Source organism: Podarcis muralis, chromosome 16, assembly GCF_964188315.1.
Source record: "Podarcis muralis chromosome 16, rPodMur119.hap1.1, whole genome shotgun sequence".
NCBI lineage: Eukaryota > Metazoa > Chordata > Lepidosauria > Squamata > Lacertidae > Podarcis > Podarcis muralis.
The window spans coordinates 27,070,595-27,094,154 of NC_135670.1; the positions used below are offsets into that span (position 1 = coordinate 27,070,595).

Consider the following 23,560-nt stretch of genomic DNA (forward strand, 5'->3'; position numbering starts at 1 on the left):
TTCTGAAACCAAGGATCCAGGGGGAGACGGCTGGCTCCTGATGGGGGAAGGGGCTACCCAGAGGCACTGTAAGAACAGAATGCTGGACTAGATGGCTTTGATCTTACGCATTTCTATCCCACAGGTGTGATCTGACTTTGTGCAGGTTTCTTGTACCTTAAGGACGTTTTGTTCAGATGTGGCTGTATGAAGGGGTGGCTGAGAAACCGACCCAGCACCTCAGGGATCCGGATTCCAGGGTCGAGGAACTTGATGGTGGGCTCAAACAGGGTCTTCCAGGGTAATTTGCCATACCGTCTGTGGGCTTCTTCATAACCACGCAGTTCCCCGGGGACAGCGATCCACCGAGGCCCTACTTTGAAGCAAATCGGACGCGTCATTTTACAGCTTCCCCACAAAGGTTCCCTTTCTAGGCGCCTTCCTCCTCACTGCAGTTACCAAATGGGAGCTCTGAGACAATTCTCTTCCTCCAAATAAGACTGTGGCTCAACTCCTTGCCAGCCTGTAAGGAAAACCTGGGGATCTCAGTTGTACTTCAGAGCAGGAGGAGCTAGTCCTGATGACAGCTTGGCATCCTAGAATCATAGAACTGTAGAACTGGAAGGGACCCTAAGCATCATCATGGGTAGGCAAATCAAGGCCTGAGGCCTGGATCCAGCCCAATCACCTTCTAAATCCGGCCTGCAGACAGTCCGGGAAATCAGCATGTTTTTACATGAGTAGAATGTGTGTTTTTATTTAAAATGCATCTCTGGGTTATTTGTGGGGCATAGGAATTTGTTCTTTTCTTTCCCCCAAAAAATATAGTCCAGCCCCCCACAAGGTCTGAGGGACAGTGGACCGGCCCCTGAATATTGCGTAGGTCATGAGTAGGCAAACTAAGGCCCGGGGGCCGGATCCGGCCCAATTGCCTTCTAAATCCGCCCCACGGGCGAGTCCTGGAATCAGTGTGTTTTTACATGAGCAGAATGTGTGCTTTTATTTAAAATGCATCTCTGTGTTATTTGTGGGGAATAGGAATTCGTTCATATTTTTTCCCCAAAATATAGTCCGGCCCCCCCACAAGGTCTGAGGGACAGTGGACTGGCCCCCTGCTGAAAAGGTTTGCTGACCCCTTTTCGAGTCCAACCCCCTGCAATGCAGGAATATTTTGCCCACTGTGGGGCTCAAACCCACAACCTTGAGATTAAGAGTCTCATGCTCTACCAACCGAGCTATCCCTTGGTCAGGAGATCTTGTGGTCTTGCGGCACAAGGGCCATTGACCAGAAATGGGGTGGGGGCCTCAATACTTCTCCTCTTAAAGGGATCCTTCTCCTCTTCAAGGGAATGACTCAGTCGTCACCTGTGAGCAGTGGGGGGAGCTGCCCCTCCCTCACAACCCTCCTCCCCTCAGCCTTTTTTATATACAAGGACTCTTCTTACCTGGAAAACCCTTCTTACTGCACTCAGCCATCAAATTGCCAGAGATATTCTGCGGGGCCCTCTCGCGAGCATTGAGCACCTCCACTTTCCCTGGAGAAATCAAAGGGGCAAATGCCAAGGTGAAGATTGGAGGAGGAGTTTAGATTTGATACCCTGCTTTATCACTACCCTAAGGAGTCTCAAAGCGGCTAACATTCTCCTTTCCCTTCCTCCCCCACAACAAACACTCTGTGAGGTGAGTGGGGCTGAGAGACTTCAGAGAAGTGTGACTGGCCCAAGGTCACCCAGCAGCTGCATGTGGAGGAGCGGAGACGCGAACCTGGTTCACCAGATTACGAGAGTACTGCTCTTAACCACTACACCACTGGGACCAATGACCTCAGGCAAACTGGCTTCTCCCATGGCTGTCCCATTTACATAGGAAGCTGCCTTATTCAGAGTCAGACCCTTTGGTCCATCTAACCCAGTACTGCCTGCACTGACCAGAAGCAATGGCTGTCCAGGGCTTCAGACAGGATTCTGTCTCAAGCCGGGCTGGTGCTCTGAACCGCAGGCCGGAAGGAGGGCCTGTGTGACTGGTTTGGTGCAGGGATACCAAAGAAGGATGTCAAACACACCAGAATGGCCTGTTTTAGTCATTTATTTTTTAAAAGGTGTCAACTTACAACAGAGTGCAAAGTCCTGCTGCCTTTACACAGGGCAAATACCGCAGCAGCGGACTTGTCTGCACCCAGGCAAGTGTTAATAATAATAATATTAATAATAATAATTGTTGCTGTTGTTGTTTTATTTATATCCTGCCCAGCTGACTGGGTTGCCCCAGTCATTCTGGGCAGTTTCCAACAAGTATTAAAACACAAAAAAAACCATTAAAAGCCTCCCTATATAGGACTGCCTTCATACGTCTTCTAAAAGTCAGATACAGTGGTACCTCAGGTTAAGTACTTAATTCATTCCGGAGGTCCGTTCTTAACCTGAAACTGTTCTTAACCTGAAGCACCACTTTAGCTAATGGGGCCTCCTGCTGCTGCCGCGCTCCCACCGCGCGATTTCTGTTCTCATCCTGAAGCAAAGTTCTTAACCCGAGGTTCTATTTCTGGGTTAGCGGAGTCTGTAACCCGAAGTGTTTGTAACCTGAGGTAGCACTGTAGTTGCTTATTTCCTTGGCATCTGATGGGAGGGCATTCCACAGGGCGGGCGCCACTACTGATAATCTGTTACTAGAGAAGACCCTAGGCTGGAGAAAGACCATACTCCTCAGGAAGAACTTGCTAAGACTCTGATCCCTTGGGGAACTTGAGTTTGTTTTCCTGGGGGGAAAGGTTGTGAGACTGGTGGGGTCGGGGGCTGTATCAGAGCCAAGGGCCTCCGACCCAATAAACCCAAAGTCCAGAACTTTCTTGTCCTTCATTGGGGCTCCCATTGGGGCCATTCCTCACAGGAACCATGCTTCATGGGACATCTTAGCTGCCCTGCCCCACAACAGCTGAGAGGTTTGTTGGGTTAGGGAGCATGTTTTGCTCAGAGATTTGGAGAAGGGGCCATTATCTGCAGTTTCAGCACTGCCATGTGCGTGTGTCAAGGGGGAGATTGTGATGATCACCAGCAACGGTGCCACCTTCCCCTGTGCTGCACAGACTCGCGCCATGTTCTCTCCAGCGAATAAAGCAAATGTAGATTGCCACAAAGCTTCTTACTGATTTGAAAATCAGGATAGGGGGAGGGTACCCTGTTTGGCTGGGCTGGATGAATCCCAAGCCGGAATTAAGATTGCCGAAAGAAATATCAACAACCTCAGATATGCAGATGACACAACCTTTATGGCAGAAAGTGAGGAGGAATTAAAGAACCTTTTAATGAGGGTGAAAGAGGAGAGTGCAAAATATGGTCTGAAGCTCAACATAAAAAAAAAAAAAAAGATCATGGCCAGTGGTCCCATCACCTGCTGGCAAATAGAAGGGGAAGAAATGGAAGCAGTGGGAGATTTTACTTTCTTGGGCTCCATGATCACTGCAGATGGTGACAGCAGTCATGAAATTAAAAGACGCCTGCTTCTTGGGAGAAAAGCAATGACAAACCTAGACAGCATCTTAAAAAGCAGAGACATCACCTTGCTGACAAAGGTCCGTATAGTAAAAGCTTTGGTTTTGCCAGTAGTTATGTATGGAAGTGAGAGCAGGACCATAAAGAAGGCTGATCGCTGAAGTATTGATGCTTTTGAATTATGGTGCTGGAGGAGACTCTTGAGAGTCCCATGGACTTCAAGAAGATCAAACCTCTCCATTCTGAAGGAAATCAGCCCTGAGTGCTCACTGGAAGGACAGATCCTGAAGCTGAGGCTCCAATACTCATGAGAGTATTGAAGAGTCCCTGGAAAAGACCCTGATGTTGGGAAAGATGGAGGGCACAAGGAGAAGGGGACGACAGAGGACGAGATGGTAGGACAGTGTTCTCGAGGCTAACAGCATAAGTCTGACCAAACTGCGGGAGGCAGTGGAAGACAGGAGTGCCTGGCGTGCTCTGGTCCATGGGGTCACGAAGAGTCGGACACGACTAAACAACTAAACAACAACAACCCTGTTTCGGCGCTGGTTTGGAAATCGAAGATCCAAAGGGGCCACTTTTGCCACACCCTCGGATGCCTCCACCAATTAATCCTTCATGGAGAAATAGACTTGGTGCGGTAATGTGCAATGGCTTTGCCTACCTGTGGATGCGTTATAGATGGTGAAGATTACACCTCCGCCGAGGCCCATGCTCTGCGGGTTCAGGACAGCGGTACAGATCAAGGCAGCGATGGTAGCGTCGACAGCTGAGCCTCCCTGCTGCAAGATATCCCTGTTCAGAAGGAAGAGGAGGGGGCATTCAAAAGCCTAATAATAATAATAATAATAATAATAATAATAATAATAATAATAATAATAATAATAATAATAATTTTATTTATATCCCGCCCATCTGACTGGGTTTCCCCAGCCGCTCTGGGCAGCTTACAACACATAAAAAATTTTAAAACATTAAACATCACAAAATTCCCGATACAATGGCAAAACTGACCAGAAAGCTTAGGAACCAAAAAGACAAAAACTTTTAAGAAAGGATGAGGGGGTGGAATTATAATATATTTAGGGGACCACTGTAAGCAGATGAAAATATTGGCAGGACTTTGAGAACACTTGTAACAATCACTATGGACAGATACAAAACGTGGATCATGAAATAATATGCAGTTGAAAACGTCCGCAATGAGCCCCAAGGAGGGGATGGGGGGAAGTCGGGAGATTCAGAGAAATCTCAAAGTGTGGACATTCCTTTCATATTGTTATAACTTTACACTTATAAAAATTATTTTTTTTTAAAAAATTCCCGATATAGGGTTGCCTTCAGGTGTCTTCTAAAAGTCAGATAGTTGTTTATTTCCTTGACATCTGGTGGGAGGGCATTCCACAGGGCAGGTGCCACCACTGAGAAGGCCCTCTGCCAGGTTCCCTGTAACCTCACTTCTCACAATGAGGGAACTGTCAGAAGATCCTTGGAGCTGGACCTCAGAGTCTGGGCTGAACAATGGGAGTGGAGGCGCTCCTTCAGGTAAACTGGGATGAGGCTGTTTAGGGCTTTAAAGGTCAGCACCAACACTTTGAATTGTGCTCGGAAACGCACTGGGAGCCAATGTAGGTCTTTCAGGACCGGTGTTATATGGTCTCGGCAGCCACTTCTAAAGAGTGGGGGTGGGAATGGCTCTCATTTAAAAAAGTGGGCAAAGAAGAGATTGGTGGCCGGGGGGGGGGGGGGCACAGTAAAACCAGGAAGGAACAAGGGCTCCACCAACTATTTTGAGGCCCCAGAGTACATTTGGAAACAGTCATGGGTGCCACAAAATACTCATTTCACAGAAGAAAAACTGAAGATGATCAGAATGCACCCCCCCAATAACCCTGAACACACACTGGAAACAATTAAAACAGACCAAGAGCAAATCAGTCACCTCCCACCCCCCACAAATGACTCCCCTGAAAAAGTCCAAAAACCTTGTTAAAAAAAATGGGAATATGGTCTGAATGTCTGTCCCCGTCCCCCCCCCGCCACACACACTAGTGTTAATTTGTGAAAGGGATATGTTTCCCACACCATGGCTCCTTTGGGAGGAAGGGTCAACAATAAAGAAATAATGAATAATTTTGCACACCTCTGACATGTCACCTTTGACATGTCACCTTTCCTCCAAACTGAAAAGTCCCAAATGTCGCAACTTTTCTTCATGTGGGAGTTTCCTTGCCCTTTTCTGAACCTTTTCCAACTCTTCCATCTATTTTGTGAAGCGATTTCACCAGAACTGCAAGCACTATTCCAGCTGCATCATAGTTTTGAATTAGGGCTTTATGGTACTGGCAGTTTTAGTTTCAGTCCCTTTCCTAGTGTGGAATTCCCCCTTCTCCCTTCACTGAGCTGTCCAGTACAGCTCCAAGATGGATGTTCTTTGGAAACGGATTCTGCCAACTGCTAAGTGCCTCTCCTCTATAGATGCCTTGGACGTGGTGCCTTTCATTTCCTTGTGATGAAGACAAAAGCTTTATAGATACATATACATCATCCATAGGATGGGGAGCTCAATTGTCTGCTGGTTCAGCTAGACTGAAATCTCCAGGTGGGCTGTCTGCTTTTAAGGTTTCAGAAGTGGCCACTGTGGTTCTTAATACAGACCTAACTGTGTTGTTGTTTTTTAATTTTTGATTTTCAGTTATATACATTTCAACAGTTTTACAGTCAACATTTCAAAACTCAACTTCCTTCCTCCTCTTTCTGTGGTTCCTTAAATTTAATTTTATCATTTTCTGCATATTCTAAATTAACTTAACTTACTCTTTTATTCATCTACATTGGTACCTCCGGTTGTGGACGGGCCTGTTCTGCGCATATTTGCTGCACGGTAGAGCGCTTCTGCACATGTGCGCGGGGCGAAACCCGGAAAAATACTTCCGGGTTTGCAGCATGCGTATCCCAAAGGATACGTAACCAGAGGTGCTCATAAGTAGAGGTATCACTGTACTTTAATTACCGTATTTTTTGCTCTATAAGACTCACTTTTTCCCTCCTAAAAAGTAAGGGGAAATGTGTGTGCGTCTTATGGAGCGAAAGCAGGCTGTGCAGCTATCCCAGAAGCCAGAACAGCAAGAGGGATTGCTGCTTTCACTGTGCAACAAAAAAAACCCCAAAACAATCTGAGATTTTTTTTTCTTGTTTTCCTCCATAAAAAACTAGTTGCGTCTTGTGGTCTGGTGCATCTTATAGAGCGAAAAATACGATATATACACTTATGAAACTGCAGGTTATTACAATAATCCTGCCAATGTTCTTATCTTTTTACAGCTTATTTGTAAATATTCAATAAACCATTTCCGTTCTTTTATTAAAAGTTTGTTATCTTGGTTTCTTATTTTTCTTCCGCCATTTCTGCATAGTCCATAAGTTTTTGTCTCCATTCTTCTTTCGTCAGGACTTCTTCTTTCCATTCTGGGGCAAATAACACTCTTGCCGCTGTAGTCGCATACATGAATAAATTTCTGTACTGTTTAGGTAGTTCTATCCCTATAATTCCCAAAAGGCACTACTGTGTTGTTGTTGTTTTTAAGGAAGCTTTTACAAAAGAAATCCCAGGGTCTATTGTGTCATCTGCTTTTAAAACTGCAGCTAGCTTGTTTCTAAAGTGCTGTTGGTTTTTAATGTTTGTTTTTTTTCTTTTGGGGTTAGGGTTAGGTACACCTTTTGTACTTTAGCAGGAAGGTGGGGTATAAATTCAACAGCAGCAGCAGCAGCAGAACTGTCTCAAGGACTACATGTGGTTTTCTTAATCACTAGAAGGGATCAGGGAGGGTCTTCCCATCAAACAGCTTCCAGTTTTTGTTTGCAGCTTTTATCTCTGCAAAACGCCTTTCCTCCATTTGTTGTTTCAAAGTCACTTTTTAAAGAGAAGGTTCCCTTTGCCATTATCTGTTCATTCCCCTTTGTGTTTGCAGCCTATTATAGGGAGCAGGTGGCCTTGTGGTCTAAACCACTGAGCCTCTTGGGCTTGCTGATTGGAAGGTCAGTGATTCGAATCCCTCCAAATGGGTGAGCTCCCGTTGCTCTGTCCCAGCTCCTGCCAACCTATCAGTTCGAAAGCACACCAGTGCAAGTAGATAAATAGGGGATTATTATAACAGGGGGGGGGCCCTATGTAAAATCGCATAGACAATTTTTGTGCTCTACAGCACCATTTGGTGTCGCGTCTTTACAACGGAGTTGTTGTTGTGGTTTAGTCGTTTAGTCGTGTCCGACTCTTCGTGACCCCATGGACCAGAGCACGCCAGGCACTCCTGTCTTCCACTGCCTCCCGCAGTTTGGTCAAACTCATGCTGGTAGCTTCGAGAACACTGTCCAACCATCTCGTCCTCTGTCGTCCCCTTCTCCTTGTGCCCTCAATCTTTCCCAACATCAGGGTCTTTTCCAGGGAGTCTTCTCTTCTCATGAGGTGGCCAAAGTATTGGAGCCTCAGCTTCAGGATCTGTCCTTCCAGTGAGCACTCAGGGCTGATTTCCTTCAGAATGGATAGGTTTGATCTTCTTGCAGTCCATGGGACTCTCAAGAGTCATAACAACATAGCTGACTGAGTGTAGCTGAGTCTCTGTCCTCACAGTGGCCAACCAGATGCCCCAATGGGAAAACCTACAAGTAGGACCCTAGAACCATACCATCCCCAGTGGTTTTCAGAAGCACTGCTTCCTCCAACCATAGAACCAGAGCATAGCCATTCTGACTAGCAGCGATGGATAGCCCTCTCCTTCAAACATTTGTCTAATTCACTTTCCAGCCATGCAAGTTGGAGACCTTCATAGATAGGTACGGAGCAAGTTCCATACCTTATCTATATGTGCTGCATACATAAGAATCACGTGCTCTTAACCAGACATGTCCTGTGCTTCCACAGACGTATACTTTGACCCTCGGCTGTGTGAAGAAAACCATAACGGTGTTTGGACAAACTGAGGAGAACTGGGAGGACAGCAAGAAAAGCCAAGATGATGGAAGGTCCTAAGATTAGAGGGGAATGCCAAGATCTGCAAATATTTGAGAAAGGAGGGAGATAAAGGCCTCTATGGCTTTGAAGGAGGAGATAAGGCAGAGGGATTCGCTGGCTGGCTGGGATGGAAAATGCCTTTATTAGATATCTGAGAGGGAAATGCCTTCTCATCGGGTGATCGATTGGCCAATGGAATGTTGGCTTTCCAATCCAGAGTTGGATCACCTTCCTTGGAGGTTTGTGAAGGAGACTCCAGGATTTAACCCACCCATTGGAGGGAGGGACAGGGGAGGCAAATCTGCCCTTTCTCATTTTTCCCAGTCTTAAATTCAGCTCTCCACATTTCCATGGGAGTTTGCATTCTTTTTTATTACCATTTTAAAGAAACTGTTGTAAACAAAAATTGCCCTTTTCCCTTATGGGGGTATCCAAGAGCCCATATAGAGTCCTTACATAGGTTCCCTATTGGTAGGAGAAAATAACAGAGGCCAACCAGAGAATATTGAGAAGCAAAGCAGCTAGTAAGCCTGATCTTTATTGATCTGTTGCAACAGGGTCCCCACTCAACAGACTCAGGAGGCAGGAGGAACCCAGAACAATGGTGCGCAAGGCCTTATATAGACTTTTGAAATTGCCACCCTGTAGATCAAGACCACCCCCACATACATCATACATACATCACAGAAAGGGTGTAGCTCAAGACCACCACCCCAGATCCATCATACCTATATCACAGAAAAAGTGGTCTAAAACAGAAATTTGAATGTTGTTTTTCTCCTGTCTGGCAGGTTACTTGATTGGATACCCTGGGGAGCCTGGCCAGTCTTCTGTAATGCGAAATACTTAGTAATGATAAATACTTAGTTCCTGAGTCAGGTCACAGGCTCACCCTATTCAAACAAAGACATACCCTTAAGACAGGATTTGTGAAGGAAAAGACAATGGGGAGGCTTTTCCATTTTCCTTTGACCTTGCAGAGAAAACATTTGGTCAGTTTGGGACAGTTTGGGAATAAAAAATGGTTCCGGGTCGGTCTTCCTGTGCTGATTTATGTACGTGCTTCGTTGGTACACTTATGAACATTTAACATATATCTAAGACCTCAAAATTCCTATCACAAAACTCAGCGCCATTTTGGTGTGCAGTTCTCCTGACGTACATGTCCTCGTAAGAAATTTTCTCCTAGTACGTAACACTTTTTTTGCAAGCTGTTTTTAACTAACATATCTATTTTTAAAACGCAAGCTTTATCTAATCTTTCTCGTGCACGTTGCTTGCGCTGCAAAATCTGGAGAAGTGCCAGTTTCAAACGATGGTCATAGATCATAGAAACTAGAGTTGCAAGGCACCCTGAGGATCATAAAATCAAACCCCTTACAATAAAGGAATATGCAGTTTGTCCCATATAGGAATCGAACCTGCAACCTTGGGGTTATAACAGCACCATTCATTCCTCCACCCCACAGCAATAACTTCCTGGGGATTTTCCTTTCAGAGAACTATACCTGTGAGATGAAATGGTTGGAGTATAGTGGAAGGCTGTCAACTCCCCCTGGAAACAAGAGAAGGTCAGGTGGGGGCGGGCGGTGGTGGTTCATAGACCTACCTCCCCAGAGACATGTCTGGGCCAACAATCCCCCATCTCACTTCTTTCTGCCTGCTGCTTCTAACATCCAGCAGCTTCTGATTTGACACCCCATTGACACACAGGTGGAATCTACACGCATATAAAAAAACGTTGTGAAAATGTTTTTTTTAAATAAAAAGTTTTGAAAAATACATTGGATTTGGCGTAGCTCACTGTCGCCATCTAGTGTTGCATTTGTGTATTGCACTTTATATTTAAAGCGTTTTATTTGCAGCTGTATAGCTAAGTCCACACCCTGCATAAACATCCTCATTCACGACACAATTTTGCCTCCCCCGCCACACAAGGTAATGGCTTGGTGGCAGGGCCAGAATCCCTGAACCCTGTTAAAAGTCCCCTTCCCTCCATGCTTGCTTGGGGCTCCAGGAGTGACTGTCATATGCTCCAAGGGCCCCAATTTGCCTGAGACAACCCTCTCTTCTGTTTCCCTTTTACTTTCTGGGTTGCTTAATTCAGATTGTGTCTGTGTGCAGGGTTCTCTTACCCCACTGAGGTCTCTATGAGCCCCTGGGTGGAGAATGGTCTTGTTTCTTGTATAGTGCAGTCTTCCCCAACCTGGTGCCCTCCCGATCTTTTAGACTCCAACTCCCATCAGCTCTGAGTGCTGGCTAGGGCTGATGGGAGTTGTAGTCCCAAACATCTGGAAGGCTGATCTAGGGCATGTGTACGGAGATAGAGAAACCTGACATTTCACACATTTCAGTTGCAGAGGAATATTATGAATGGTGTCTGGGCAGCCCTACAGAGAAAGGCAACAGAAGCTCATTGGCAGAAGGAGTAGCAGTACAGTTAAAAATGGAAATTGCAGAATGCACAAAAAGTATGCATTTCCTACAAAAGAGACACAAAACTTTGGATTCCTGAGTATGCTAAAGCTATCCAATAATAGAAGCACTAGGGAAAGCAGAATTACAGTCATACCTTGGATCCTGAACCCCTTGCGAGCTGCAAACCTGGAAATGAGTGTTCCAGTTTGCAAACGTTCTTTGGAACCCGAACGTCCTGCAGCCAATTGGAAGCCGCGCCTTGGTTTCTGAACATTTTGGAAATCAAACAGACTTTGGGAACGGATTCCGTTCGACTTCCGAGGTACCACTGTATTATTATTTTATCACAGGTTTTCATGGGCATTTCCTGCTTCCTTTGGGCTGGAAGAGGATGCTTTCCTGTCACCAGGATTAGGCCTGAAACTCAACAGCCAGTGTGGTGCAGTGGTTAGGTTAGGTTAGATTAAGACCTGGGAGACCAGGGTTCAAATCTCCCACTCAGCCATGTGAAGCTCACTGGCTGACCTTGGACCAGTCACTGCCTTCTCTCTGCCTAGTCCGCCTCACAGGGTTGTTGTGAGGATTAAATGAGGAGGGGGGAACTACGTGTACCACCTTGAGCTCCTTGGAGGAAGCTGTTGAAAATAAATTTACAACAAAAATATATATATATATATATATATATATATATATATATATATATGCTTTCGTAGATTTTCACGGGTACAGGAATGCAGGTTTTGGTGTCCTCGGGTGTCTTCCCGTGTAAAAGTTGGGGTGTCTAGGCGACGTTTCGACGAGGTCTCACTCGTCATCTTCAGGCTGGTGCTTTCGGCTTCTTGTTACTGGAACAGAGCAGGATCTCAGTGTTTGAGTTCCTATAAATACTGTTGAGGGGTGTGGTGTATAGCCTCCAATGTTCTGGGCAGAGAGGAAGTTCCCAGGCTAGTGTGCCTTTTCTTCTTTTGTTCCTTAATTGCTTGAGGGATATCTTGAGTGATTTCTTGAGTGATATCCTGAGTACCACTTAGGTGGGTCATTAGGTGTGGATTAGTTGCTAAAGCCTTTGTGTCTTGACCTCTTGAACTTTGTGAAGAGTTTTTCTGAGAAGATGGCTGTACTGCATTTAGTTGTGCTCTGGCTTGGCTTCGTGTATAGGGGCGAGTTGTGGTTTTGTGGCCTGTGCCAGCCAGATCTGTGTAGGGATTGCAGGGGGGTGCAGCATCCGGAGGTGCCACCATGGTTTGGCTACTGGATGGTGTCTGTAATTTATCTGTGGAGAGGGTCTGGGTTTGGGTCTGGTGTGGTTGATTGGTGATGGCGTTCTGTGTGCCTCTGGATCTGGTGTCAGTTTTTGTGGGGAGCTAATCCAACGTAACGAAGCTAATCCAAAAAGAAACATCCCCCAAAAGCCAAGACACAGAAGAAAACAATGGCATGGCCCTCCTTCCTTATATCAAGGGCACTACAGATAAAATTAGCAAAATCCTCCATAAACACAATATCAAAACAGCCTTTTGCGCCAACCAAAAAATAGCCAATATCCTCAGAAACCCCAAGGATAAAATCCAGTTGGAAAACCAAGGGGTCTATGAAATACCCTGCAAAGTCTGCCCAGCCACGTACATTGGACAAACAAACAGACGAATAAATGCACGTATCGCAGAACACAAGAATGCCGTCAAAAAAGAAGAAAAAACTTCCTCTCTTTTCCAACACATGAAAGAAACAGGACACGAAATTAATTTTGCAGATTCCAAATTGCTCTCTAACATGGAACATCACCACAAGAGAATAATCATGGAAGCCATCGAGATAGAGAAACACCCTCACAACATGAACAAGCGTGACGACACATCCCGCTTGCCAGACATCTGGAAATTAGCCCTCCCCACAAAAACTGACACCAGATCCAGAGGCACACAGAACGCCATCACCATCAACCACACCAGACCCAAACCCAGACCCTCTCCACAGATAAATTACAGACACCATCCAGTAGCCAAACCATGGTGGCACCTCCGGATGCTGCACCCCCCTGCAATCCCTACACAGATCTGGCTGGCACAGGCCACAAAACCACAGCTCGCCCCTATACACGAAGCCAAGCCAGAGCACAACTAAATGCAGTACAGCCATCTTCTCAGAAAAACTCTTCACAAAGTTCAAGAGGTCAAGACACAAAGGCTTTAGCAACTAATCCACACCTAATGACCCACCTAAGTGGTACTCAGGATATCACTCAAGAAATCACTCAAGATATCCCTCAAGCAATTAAGGAACAAAAGAAGAAAAGGCACACTAGCCTGGGAACTTCCTCTCTGCCCAGAACATTGGAGGCTATACACCACACCCCTCAACAGTATTTATAGGAACTCAAACACTGAGATCCTGCTCTGTTCCAGTAACAAGAAGCCGAAAGCACCAGCCTGAAGATGACGAGTGAGACCTCGTCGAAACGTCGCCTAGACACCCCAACTTTTACACGGGAAGACACCCGAGGACACCAAAACCTGCATATATATATATATATATATATATATATATATATAGAAAAGAGTCTACAACCTGAAAAAAAGGAAACAATGCACAAACATCTGAAGAAAATCTTTAATAAAAATTACCATATTTTTCGCTCCATAAGCCACACTTTTTTCCTCCTAAAAAATAAGAGGAAAGTCTGGAGCGAATTTGTGGTCCCTGGAGCCGAATTGCCCAGAGGCAAAAAGCAGGTCGTGCCTTTTTTTTTTTTTAGAAAGAGGGAAGGGGGTGTTGAAACAAAGCCACTGAGCAGCTGATCAGCAAGCAATCAGGAGGGAGATAAGGGACGCTAGCGATAAAGGAGGCTGCCTGGGAGAGAGGAGGTAAAAGCACATGGATCCTCAGGATTTTTGCACTGGGTCACCCCACCATCAGATCACATAGCATGTCCATGGCTACAGCCTGCACCAAAAAAAACACACGTACCCACTGTTTCGTGGGGCCGCAATGGTGCAAAAACGTGGTTACAAAGCACGGATCCACATGGATCCCCAGGATTTTTGCATTGGGTCACCCCAAATTCACCATCATGTCACATAGCATGTCTGTGGCCACAGCATGAACCACAAAAATCATACATCCACTGTTTGGTTCAGAATATTTTTTTTCTTGTTTTCCTCTAAAAACTAGGTGCGTCTTATGGTCAGGTGTGTCTTATGGAGCGAAAAACACGGCATTTAAACAACAACAACAGCAACAACAACAGTCGGGCTGGTGGTTTCTATCCATGGAATTGGGGAGGCGTGCACCTCTTCAGGCTGCAAAATGTTTGGGGCTAGCCATGATTTTTGCAGGGCAGGGGTGCTTTTTTAGCAGATCCCTAACCAAACAGCGGGATGCAGGTGGCACTGTGGGTTAAACCACAGAGTCTAGGACTTGCCAATCAGAAGGTCGGCGGTTCGAATCCCCGCGACGGGGTGAGCTCCCATTGTTCAATCCCTGCTCCTGCCAACCTAGCAGTTCGAAAGCACGTCAAAGTGCAAGTAGATAAATAGGTACCTCGCCGGCGGGAAGGTAAATGGCGTTTCCGTGCGCTACTCTGGTTCGTCAGAAGCAGCTTCGTCATGCTGGCCACATGACCCGGAAACTGTACACCGGCTCCCTTGGCCAATAAAGCAAGATGAGCGCCGCAACCCCAGAGTCGGTCATGACTGGACCTAATGGTCAGGGGCCCCTTTACCTTACCCAAACAGCCTTCTTAGTTTAAGAACATAAAAGAATACCAGACGAGCCCGCTGGATCAGGCCAATGGTCCATCTAGCTCAGCATCCTGTTCTCATGGTGGTCAAACAGAGGCCCCAAAGGGGCGGTGGGGGCGAGAACCCTCAAACAGGATTCAAACACGAAAGCCTTCTCCCCTCCTGAGGTTTCCAGCAGCTGGAATTCAGAATCATTGCTGCCTCTGACCCACAGAGCCAGCCAGTGCCTTGCCATCCTGGCTAGTAGCCGTCAATAGCCCTCTCCTCCATGGATTTGTCCAGCCGTTCTCAACCTGTGGGTCCCCAGATGTTGTTGAACTACAACTCCCATCACCCCTAGCTAGCGAGGCCAGCGCTCAGGGATGATGGGAGTTGTAGTCCAACAACATCTGGGGACCCACAGGTTGAGAACCGCTGGATTTGTCTAACCATGGGCGCGGCCTCCCCTAAACCAAGTCAACAAATAAAAGTACTTAACTAAAACGGTAGAAAGATTTTGGCAGATATTTCCGAGTGCTTGGGGTCAAAGGAAAATAAGACAAAAGAACCGTTGCTGAGACATTGCTTTCTGAATCTGCTAGAGGACAGTGGCAGGTAAGTGTCCTGCCCCACCCTCCAAAATAACCACAAATCCTGGCTGCACCCATGTTTTTAATCCTCTTCTAAAGCCATCCAGGCTTAAACACAAGGAAGAACTTTCTGACAATAAGAGACGATAAACAGCAGGAGGAACTTCTCCAGGAGGTAGCTGTGGACTCTTTCCTCCATTGGAGATTGTTAAGCAGAGGTTAGATGGCCATCTGCCACGGGTGCTTTAGTTGCGATTGGGTCCCTTCCGACTCTACAGTTCTATGATTCTATATAGGAGCACAGGACAGAATATGGTGGCCCCGAAGGCGATGTCCGGGGTGACAAGGAGGTCTCGCCTTGGGGAGTTGAGGGACTCCTGGAAAAACCCTCGGATGGAGCCAGAGGTGCCAACTTGAATAAAATATTGGGGGGGGGGGGACACAGGTAAGCCTCACCTCAGTTAATTGATCACATGATGGGACACACCAACACCATTTGAATGACAAGGGCCATCAACTTTGGGGGGACCCAGCCCACCCCAAAAAGTATTTGGCTCCTCTGGATGAAGCAGGCGAGAGTTTGAAGTCACAACAAGTGCCAAGGCAAGTCCCATCTCAGAAGGAGAAACCACTGTCTCTCTTTCTCTGGCCTGGCTGAGCTGTGATGCCAAGACCCAGAAATGCCAAGATCCCAGGCAAAAGGAAGGGTGTGTGTGTGTGTGTGTGTGTGTGTGTGTGTGTGTGTGTACACACAGAGGCTTGGAAAAGAGAGTCCCAGAGACGGAAGACTCCCCTTCCCGCCCCTCCATCCCCCTAGAGCCCGACCCTCTTACCTGCCAATGTCGGAGCAGGTTTGGGTGTCCGCCGCCACCGCTGCCCGAGGGTACCTCGGAGGAGCGCACCGGGACCGGGTCAGGAGCACGGCTAGGATCGCGGCTCCCGCCAGGGCCACCAAGCCCACCAGAGCCAGGCAGCAGAGCTTGCCGCGCGATAGACCCATTTCACAGACGGCGCGACTCCGGTTTCTAGAGTAGGCAGAGGTAGCTCACCCCACGCGGCTGCTCTTGCCTTGGCTAGTGCTGCAGGCGCCGGCCGGAGCTGGGCCTTTTTTAAGGAGCTGCCCCCGCCCCCCCCGGGGGGGGGGAGGTGTGTTTGGCAGAGGGGAGAGGCCCGCCCCCCTGCCCGGCACATCCTTCTCCTATGACAGCAAAGTTTTAGAGTGGGGGGGACGGGACTGCGTGAGAGTCAGAGCTAAGCCAGTGTGGAAAACTTCCAGGATTTTCCGATTGCAGTGGAGCTGCCTGTTGCGCTCTGGCTACTGCGGAATTGGGTCTGGTCTATTAAAACGGTTTATGGAAGGTCCCTTGCAGGCAAGCTTGCAGCAGGAGCTCCCGTCGAAGCCAAGGGGAGAGGTGGGGTGTGTGTTTGTGTGTGTGTGTGTGTGTGTTGCCCTTAAAGGGAAAACGCGCAGTTTCATTCCTCTTCCTGAATCCATCCCGCAAATATCAGCACGCATCAGGCTGCTTCTCCCGATTCCCCGTTTACCGAGCCGCCTTCCTGACCCGTCGAGCAAAGTTTGCTTGGAGGCGAGACGACGTCCGCCTTGCTGGCGGGGAGGTGAGACGACGTCGAAGCAAGCCCTTCGCTCGCCTTCCCAATGCCTTTCCCCTCGTCACTTTCCTTCTCGCAAAAACAAGCTTGGTTTTGAACGGGGAAACGTCCCGAATAAACTTCAGTTGCACGACCTGGGATCGCTCAGTCAGTAGAGCTATCCCAGGTCACTAGGATTGACGGTTCGAGCCCCACTTTGGGTAAAAGATTCCTGCATTGCAAGAAGTTGGAAGGGATGACTCTTGCAGCTCCTTGAAACTCTACGATCCTATGATTTTATGACCTGCATTTGCCGGGATGTGACGGACTCGCGGCCGAAAACAGGGGCGAAGTGGGGGTGGGGTGGGGCTCATCCATGCCAGAAGTACCTTCCCCGGTTGCAAAGCTGGGCTCCTTTCGAATCCACATGGAACAGGGAGAGATGAACTCGAAGGTCAGGGCAAGACAGGGACAGGGGCTCATAAGGATGTAGACACGTGTGCTAAAAGCTTCGCAAATGTGGATTTCAGGCGGGAGAGTCTAAGGACCAGAGACTCACACTGGAGGGAGCGCTCTGGAGACACGTGCCTGCTCGTTTGCTGGTTAGTGATAAGCATGTTTGGGACTCTCTTTTTATGCAAAGATCATATTCTAGGCGCCTTCCATAAGGCTGTCTCTTCTGACTCCTGGAAGTGGTCCTGTTGGATCTGCCCAGATGAAGTCAGATGTGAGCTGGGGATTGATCCCATTCTTGGTTGGTGTGTGTTTGTTGCACAAATTGCCATCGTGGGTTGTTGTTGTTTAGTCGTTTATTCGTGTCCGACTCTTCGTGACCCCCTGGACCAGAGCACGCCAGGCACTCCTGTCTTCCACCGCCTCCCGCAGTTTGGTCAAACTCATGCTGGTAGCTTCGAGAACACTGTCCAACCATCTCGTCCTCTGTCGTCCCCTTCTCCTTGTGCCCTCCATCTTTCCCAACATCAGGGTCTTTTCCAGGGAGTCTTCTCTTCTCATGAGGTGGCCAAAGTCTTGGAGCCTCAGCTTCACGATCTGTCCTTCCAGTGAGCACTCAGGGCTGATTTCCTTCAGAATGGAGAGGTTTGATCTTCTTGCAGTCCATGGGACTCTCAAGAGCACCATAATTCAAAAGCATCAATTCTTCAGCGATCAGCCTTCTTTATGGTCCAGCTCTCACTTCCATACATCACTACTGGAAAAACCATAGCTTTAACTATACGGACCTTATTCGGCAAGGTGATGTCTCTGCTTTTTAAGATGCTGTCTAGGTTTGTCATTGGCCATTGTGGGTATCTGATCCAAACCAGGACCCTGGCTTGGTGGGGTGAGGCAGACAAGGGCAGGACCCCATTAGCATCCAGATCAGCGTCCCCTTGCCTGCAATTTGCATTGGGGGGGGGGGGAGAGACCCGAATCGTTCAGGCTGCAAAGGGTTAAAGCTGGAGTGGCATCACAACAGCAATCCTATAACACAAATTTGCCTGTGCTAATTTATACACACAGGTGCATATTTTGGCCAATTTTCAGGGACAGCAAACCATCTCTGGCTGTGGAGTGACCCTTTATGGGGATTGAGGTGGGGTTTCAGCGTCGCTCGGCCTCCCTGTATACCAAAAATTTAAGATAAAACCTTTTAAAAGTTTGAAGGGGGAGAAAGAGATCTTGGGTCTGGTGTGAAAGACCCCACCCCATGCTAGGGTCTCGATCTGGATCCCCAGCCCCAAAGTCCTGGCAATTTGTGTAAATAAACAAACTTGTAGCCTTCAGGACATAGAGATACAGCTAACATATGATCTAGTTTTGCTCTAAGTTGGCAAGCAGTCACATCCCAGCACTCAGAACCTCTGCATTTTTGGATTTTATTTGTCTTTGGAAGTTGATGGGTCATTTGCTGCATCACAATATTATAAGATAAAAAACAACAACTTAATTTAAGAGGTATTTACAAATTAACCCATGCCCCCCCCCCAATAGAGAGAAACAGAAGATAAAGGCCCCTGCCTGAAATTCAGGATGGAAGGGCAATGAAATCTATTGGGAGGAAGTTACCCCACAAGTGGTGGATGATGATGATGATGATGATGATGATGATGATAATAATAATAATAATAATAATAATTTATTTATACCCCACTCTCCCCAGCCAGAGCTGGGCTCAGGGCAGCTAACACCAGTAAAATTACAATAAAAACATAATGGGAGGATTTAAAATACAGGTTAAAAATACAATTTAAAATGCAGCCTCATATTAATAATAGCCCATAGATCAAAACTGTAAGGGGAGGGAAACATAAAGGGTCAGACTGAGTCCAAACCAAAGGCCAGGTGGAACAGCTCTGTCTTGCAGGCCCTGCAGAAAGATGTCAAGTCCCACAGGGCCCTAGTCTCTTGTGTCAGAGCGTTCCACCAAGTTGGCCAGTACTGGAAGATAAAACCTTTGGAAGTTGGCCAGTACTGGAAGATAAAACTAGGCCCTGGCCTAGTTGAGACCAATATAACCACCTTGCGACTTGGGAACCTCCAAAATGCTGTCATTTGTGGACTTTAAGGTCCTCCACGGGGCATACCAGGAGAGGCGATCCCGTAGGTACATGGGTCCTAGGCCGCATAGGGCTTTAAAGGTCGAAACCGCAGAGATATGGCGCAAAGACTGTTGAAATGGAAAATTCTTTTTGAAGTCGCTCCAGAACCTCCTTAGGCAGCGCTCCTTATTGCCATGATGAAATCTGAAGTTGAGTTTCACTCAAGATTGATGAGAGCTCATTGCGTCCTGCTTTTGAAGTAGTGGAAACCACAGCACATGCCAGGTACGAGGTGATCCCTGTGCTATTTTGCACTAATAGATCTGCCCAAAACTGAGCTAATAAATATAAAGACCTTGCAATTAAGTATGGACCAATTCTTGATGCAATTAATGTGGGCAGTGGCGTAGCGTGGGTTGTCAGCACCCGGGGCAAGGCAAGTAATTTGTGCCCCCTAACCCGTGGATTTGTGCCCCCTAACCCGTGGATTTGCCCTAACCCCAGATGTTGCGCCCGGTGTGGCCGGCCCCCCCTGCACCCCCCACGCTACGCCACTGAATGTGGGAGACCTTCTCATGCCCTGCTCACTGGCACTTGCCGCTGTTGTAGCCTCTCCGCCTCGAGAGGCAATGGAGGCAATGGAGTGTGCCTCTGGGGGTGAAGTCAGCACTGCATTAGCAGCATCAAAGTGTCTTCCTGGGGGCCACAATCCTAGGCAGTGCGTATGGAGGTCTTGGGCTGCCCATAAGACAAGACCTCTCTCTCAGCCTTGCTGATGTGGTCCAAAGGATAGCAGAGCACTATACAGTGGTACCTCGGGTTATATACGCTTCAGGTTACAGACTCCACTAACCCAGAAATGGTGCTTCAGGTTAAGAACTTTGCTTCAGGAAGAGAACAGAAATTGTGCTCTGGCAGCGCGGCAGCAGCAGGAGGCCCCATTAGCCAAAGTAGTGCTTCAGGTTAAGAACAGTTTCAGGTTAAGTACGGACCTCTGGAACGAATTAAGTACTTAACCCAAGGTACCACTGTATTTGGCACCAGCTCAGCTGCAGGATTTGCTGGAAGGAGGTGTACAAGATGCCATCAAACCATCTTAGGGAGTCCACTCCAGATTTGTGTCCTTAGCCTTTTCTTCTTCTGAAGATATCTCACAAGGCATAGAGGTTGGGGACCAGAGTTTTCCTTCTCCTGCCAAGCGACTGATAGAGAGAAGAAATACAATGCAAAGCCCTTTCTTCCCATCCCACTAGGAGGGCATTCCTTCCACCCACCGCTGGGTGAGCTGACTTTTAGCATGGCTTTGGAACCTCTCTGCCTTTACATAGCAGCGTCTCTGTTGTCTTTTTGGCACCTGTTGAAGACTTTCCTCTAAAACAAGGCTTCTAGGTGATTTTTTATCCCAGACTTCTTGGATTTGAACACATGTGCACACACAGAGAGAGATGGTTTGCTTTGAAATATGCACCTTTTAATATACAGTATACTTTTATAGTATTCTGAAGGTGCTTTGAGATGCTTCCTAGGAAGCAATTAATTAAAAACAGTAAAAATAGGAGTAGTCATAGACAAGCAGCTGTATAAGAACATAAGAAGAGCCTGCTGGATCAGGCCAATGGCCCATCCAGTCCAGTATCCTGCTCTCATGGTGGCCAACCACATGCTCCAATGACAAACCAGCCAGTGGTGTAGCGTGGGTTGCCGGTGCCCAGGGCCATGCAGACGGAGGGAAACAGACAGAGCATGCATGCCAACGGTGTCTGCATCACCCATAAAATCCGAGCTGCAGAGATAAGAAAAGAAGAGTCGTTCCATTGTCTGGAGAGGTCACTTCCTGGTTCACATGGAGAGGCTGTTTTCAACGGAGCGCAGCGACAAAAGCGCACAGATGTATCAAGGTGGCACCGGGTATTGAAATTTTGCACTGTCTAACAATTTTGGGCCCAGGGCAACTGCCCCTATGCCCCCCTCATGTTAGATTCAAGCACAATAGAAACTCTCCCTGTCTGAAGTTTCCAGCAACTGGTACTTACAAGCCTGGTTCAAACTGAGCCCTTGTCATCAGATCTTTTAAGCAGCTTAAACCCAACTGCAGAAAGTTGAAAGTCACCCTGCCCTCCTCACAGAACTCTTGCCTGCTTCTTGGCTGGGCACTGTACTCCTTCCTTCCTTCCTTCCTTCCTTCCTTCTCTCCTCATCCCGCATCCAGACGTGGTTTTCTGCTGCCAACTCTTCCTGATTCTGCTGTTTCCCCGCTGGGATTTATTCATCAGCATTGCTAATGCCTTCCTCACGCACATGACCCTCAGAGATTCCCAGAAATTCTGCTGGCCTCGCTGCCTTCTTTATGCTGCTGCTTCCCACCGACTCAGCCTCTCGTCATCTCCTGCCTGCCGGCTTGCCTCATTCTGGAATACCATCCCACGTGGGTTTGGGGAGGGGGCTTCAAATGCTTAGGCCCAGGGACGCGGACTTATAAAAAATATTGGGGGGGCCCGGGAAAGCTCATGAATAATAAATAAGCTCATGAATATGCAAATAAAGTGGCGCCTCCTCCTCGTGAGCGAATAGGGGAGAGCGTGCTGCGCCTATTAATCAGCTCCAAAGGAAATTGGGTGGAGCTTTTGCTCGGGAGGGAGGGCAGGAGGCATGCAGCCCGCCCCTCCCTGTGCATTTTGGGCTGGGGGAGGGGCGGCGATGGCGCTCTGCTGGAGGGGCGCCGGAGATTATTGGGGGGGCGGAGCCCCCCCAAACGAATTTTTGAGGGGGCTCGGGCCCCCTCAAGCCCCATGGAGTCGGCGCCTATGCTTAGGCCTGCCAGGCCTCCGTGCCTCTCTCCAAAAGGGATGGAACACAATGTGGCCTCTCATCCACACAGATGCTGGAGCGATTACAAACCCAGCTCAGCACACCCAGATCCGAGCAAAAACGGATAAATGAATTTGCTACAGCTCCAATGCATCATAAACAGACCTGAAAAGCCACACAGCGTCCCAGTCCTTAGCTTGTGCAACCAGGAGCTTAAAGTGCCTGTTATAAAAGGACACCTTCGCTCTGTGGCAAAGCACCTGGTCCTAAATTCAATCCCCAGTGGCAGCATCTCTGGAGAGGGATGGGAATGTCCCCTGCCTGGAGATCTGCTGCTGCTGCTGCCAGTCTGTGTGAACAGTGCTGAGCTACAAGGCATCTTCCTATCTTCCCCACCCATAGGATGCAGGAGGAAGGAGAGGGAGGTATGGTTTTAATCTATTTTGCGGTTCTGCCAACAAAGCTTTCGGAGGTACTCTGGCTGGGTGGCAGCTGCTGCTGCTGCCGCTTCTATGGTGGTCTTCCTCCAGGCATATTCCAAACCACTCAGGAAACAAAACTGCCTGGATGTTCAGAGCAGGGATGGAGGGAAGGCCCTTGCATTCGGGTCTTGCTTGGTTGCTGGGGGCACAGATCTGATCCTGCTCCCGGGCTCTTCTGATGCTTTTAAGGAGGGTATTGGAAGGTACCTTGGGAGACAATGGGGAAGGATTGGGGATTTTGATGGTGTGTGGCCAAGAGATTTAGGGTTGCCATACAGTGGTACCTTGGGTTACAGACGCTTCAGGTTACAAACGGTTCAGGTTGCATACTCTGCTAACCCAGAAATAGTACCTCGTGTTAAGGACTTTGCTTCAGGATGAGAACAGAAATCATGCGGTGGCAGCGCGGCGGCAGTGGGAGGCCCCATTAGCTAAAGTGGTGCTTTAGTTTCAGGTTAAGAACGGACCTCCGGAACGAATTAAGTTCTTAACCCGAGGTACCACTGTATTTTGAAGAGCAAAAAAGCTATGACGACTCTCATTTTAAATAACCCCTACTATATGTAGGCCAGGCTTCCTCAACCTCAGCCCTCCAGATGTTTTTGGCCTACAACTCCCATGATCCCTAGCTAGCAGGACAAGTGGTCAGGGAACTGTAATCTCAAAACATCTGGAGGGCCGAGGTTGAGGAAGACTGATGTTGGCTATAGAAGCTGTGATATATTGCTGAGGGGGGCAGGAGAAGAGGAAAGCAAGTCTTCAACCACCAGTTATGTCTATGTCTCATCCAGAAAGTATAGCCAGAGACATTTTGGTAAATTTAAACAATCTACCAGGACAGAATTTTTTGCCCCTGAAAAGGAGGACATGTCCTGGGAAAAGAGGGCACATGGCAACCATAGAAAGCATGCATGAGAACCTCTGACCTCTTGGTC

The 23,560-nt window shown here is 47.8% G+C and overlaps 1 protein-coding gene across 1 annotated transcript in view; it reads right to left on the reverse strand.

Annotated features, from left to right (window-relative positions):
- Positions 1-16,335, reverse strand: part of GGT5 (gamma-glutamyltransferase 5) — a 31,521-nt gene extending 15,186 nt beyond the window's left edge. The window contains exons 1-4 of the mRNA XM_077920564.1: positions 16,039-16,335; positions 4,132-4,262; positions 1,425-1,514; positions 157-355 (exon numbers count right to left, since the gene is read on the reverse strand). Coding sequence (XP_077776690.1) covers positions 157-355; positions 1,425-1,514; positions 4,132-4,262; positions 16,039-16,205 — 587 coding nt within the window. The 5' untranslated portion in view covers positions 16,206-16,335. The remainder of the gene's footprint in view (positions 1-156; positions 356-1,424; positions 1,515-4,131; positions 4,263-16,038) is intronic.
- Positions 16,336-23,560: the final 7,225 nt, after the last annotated feature.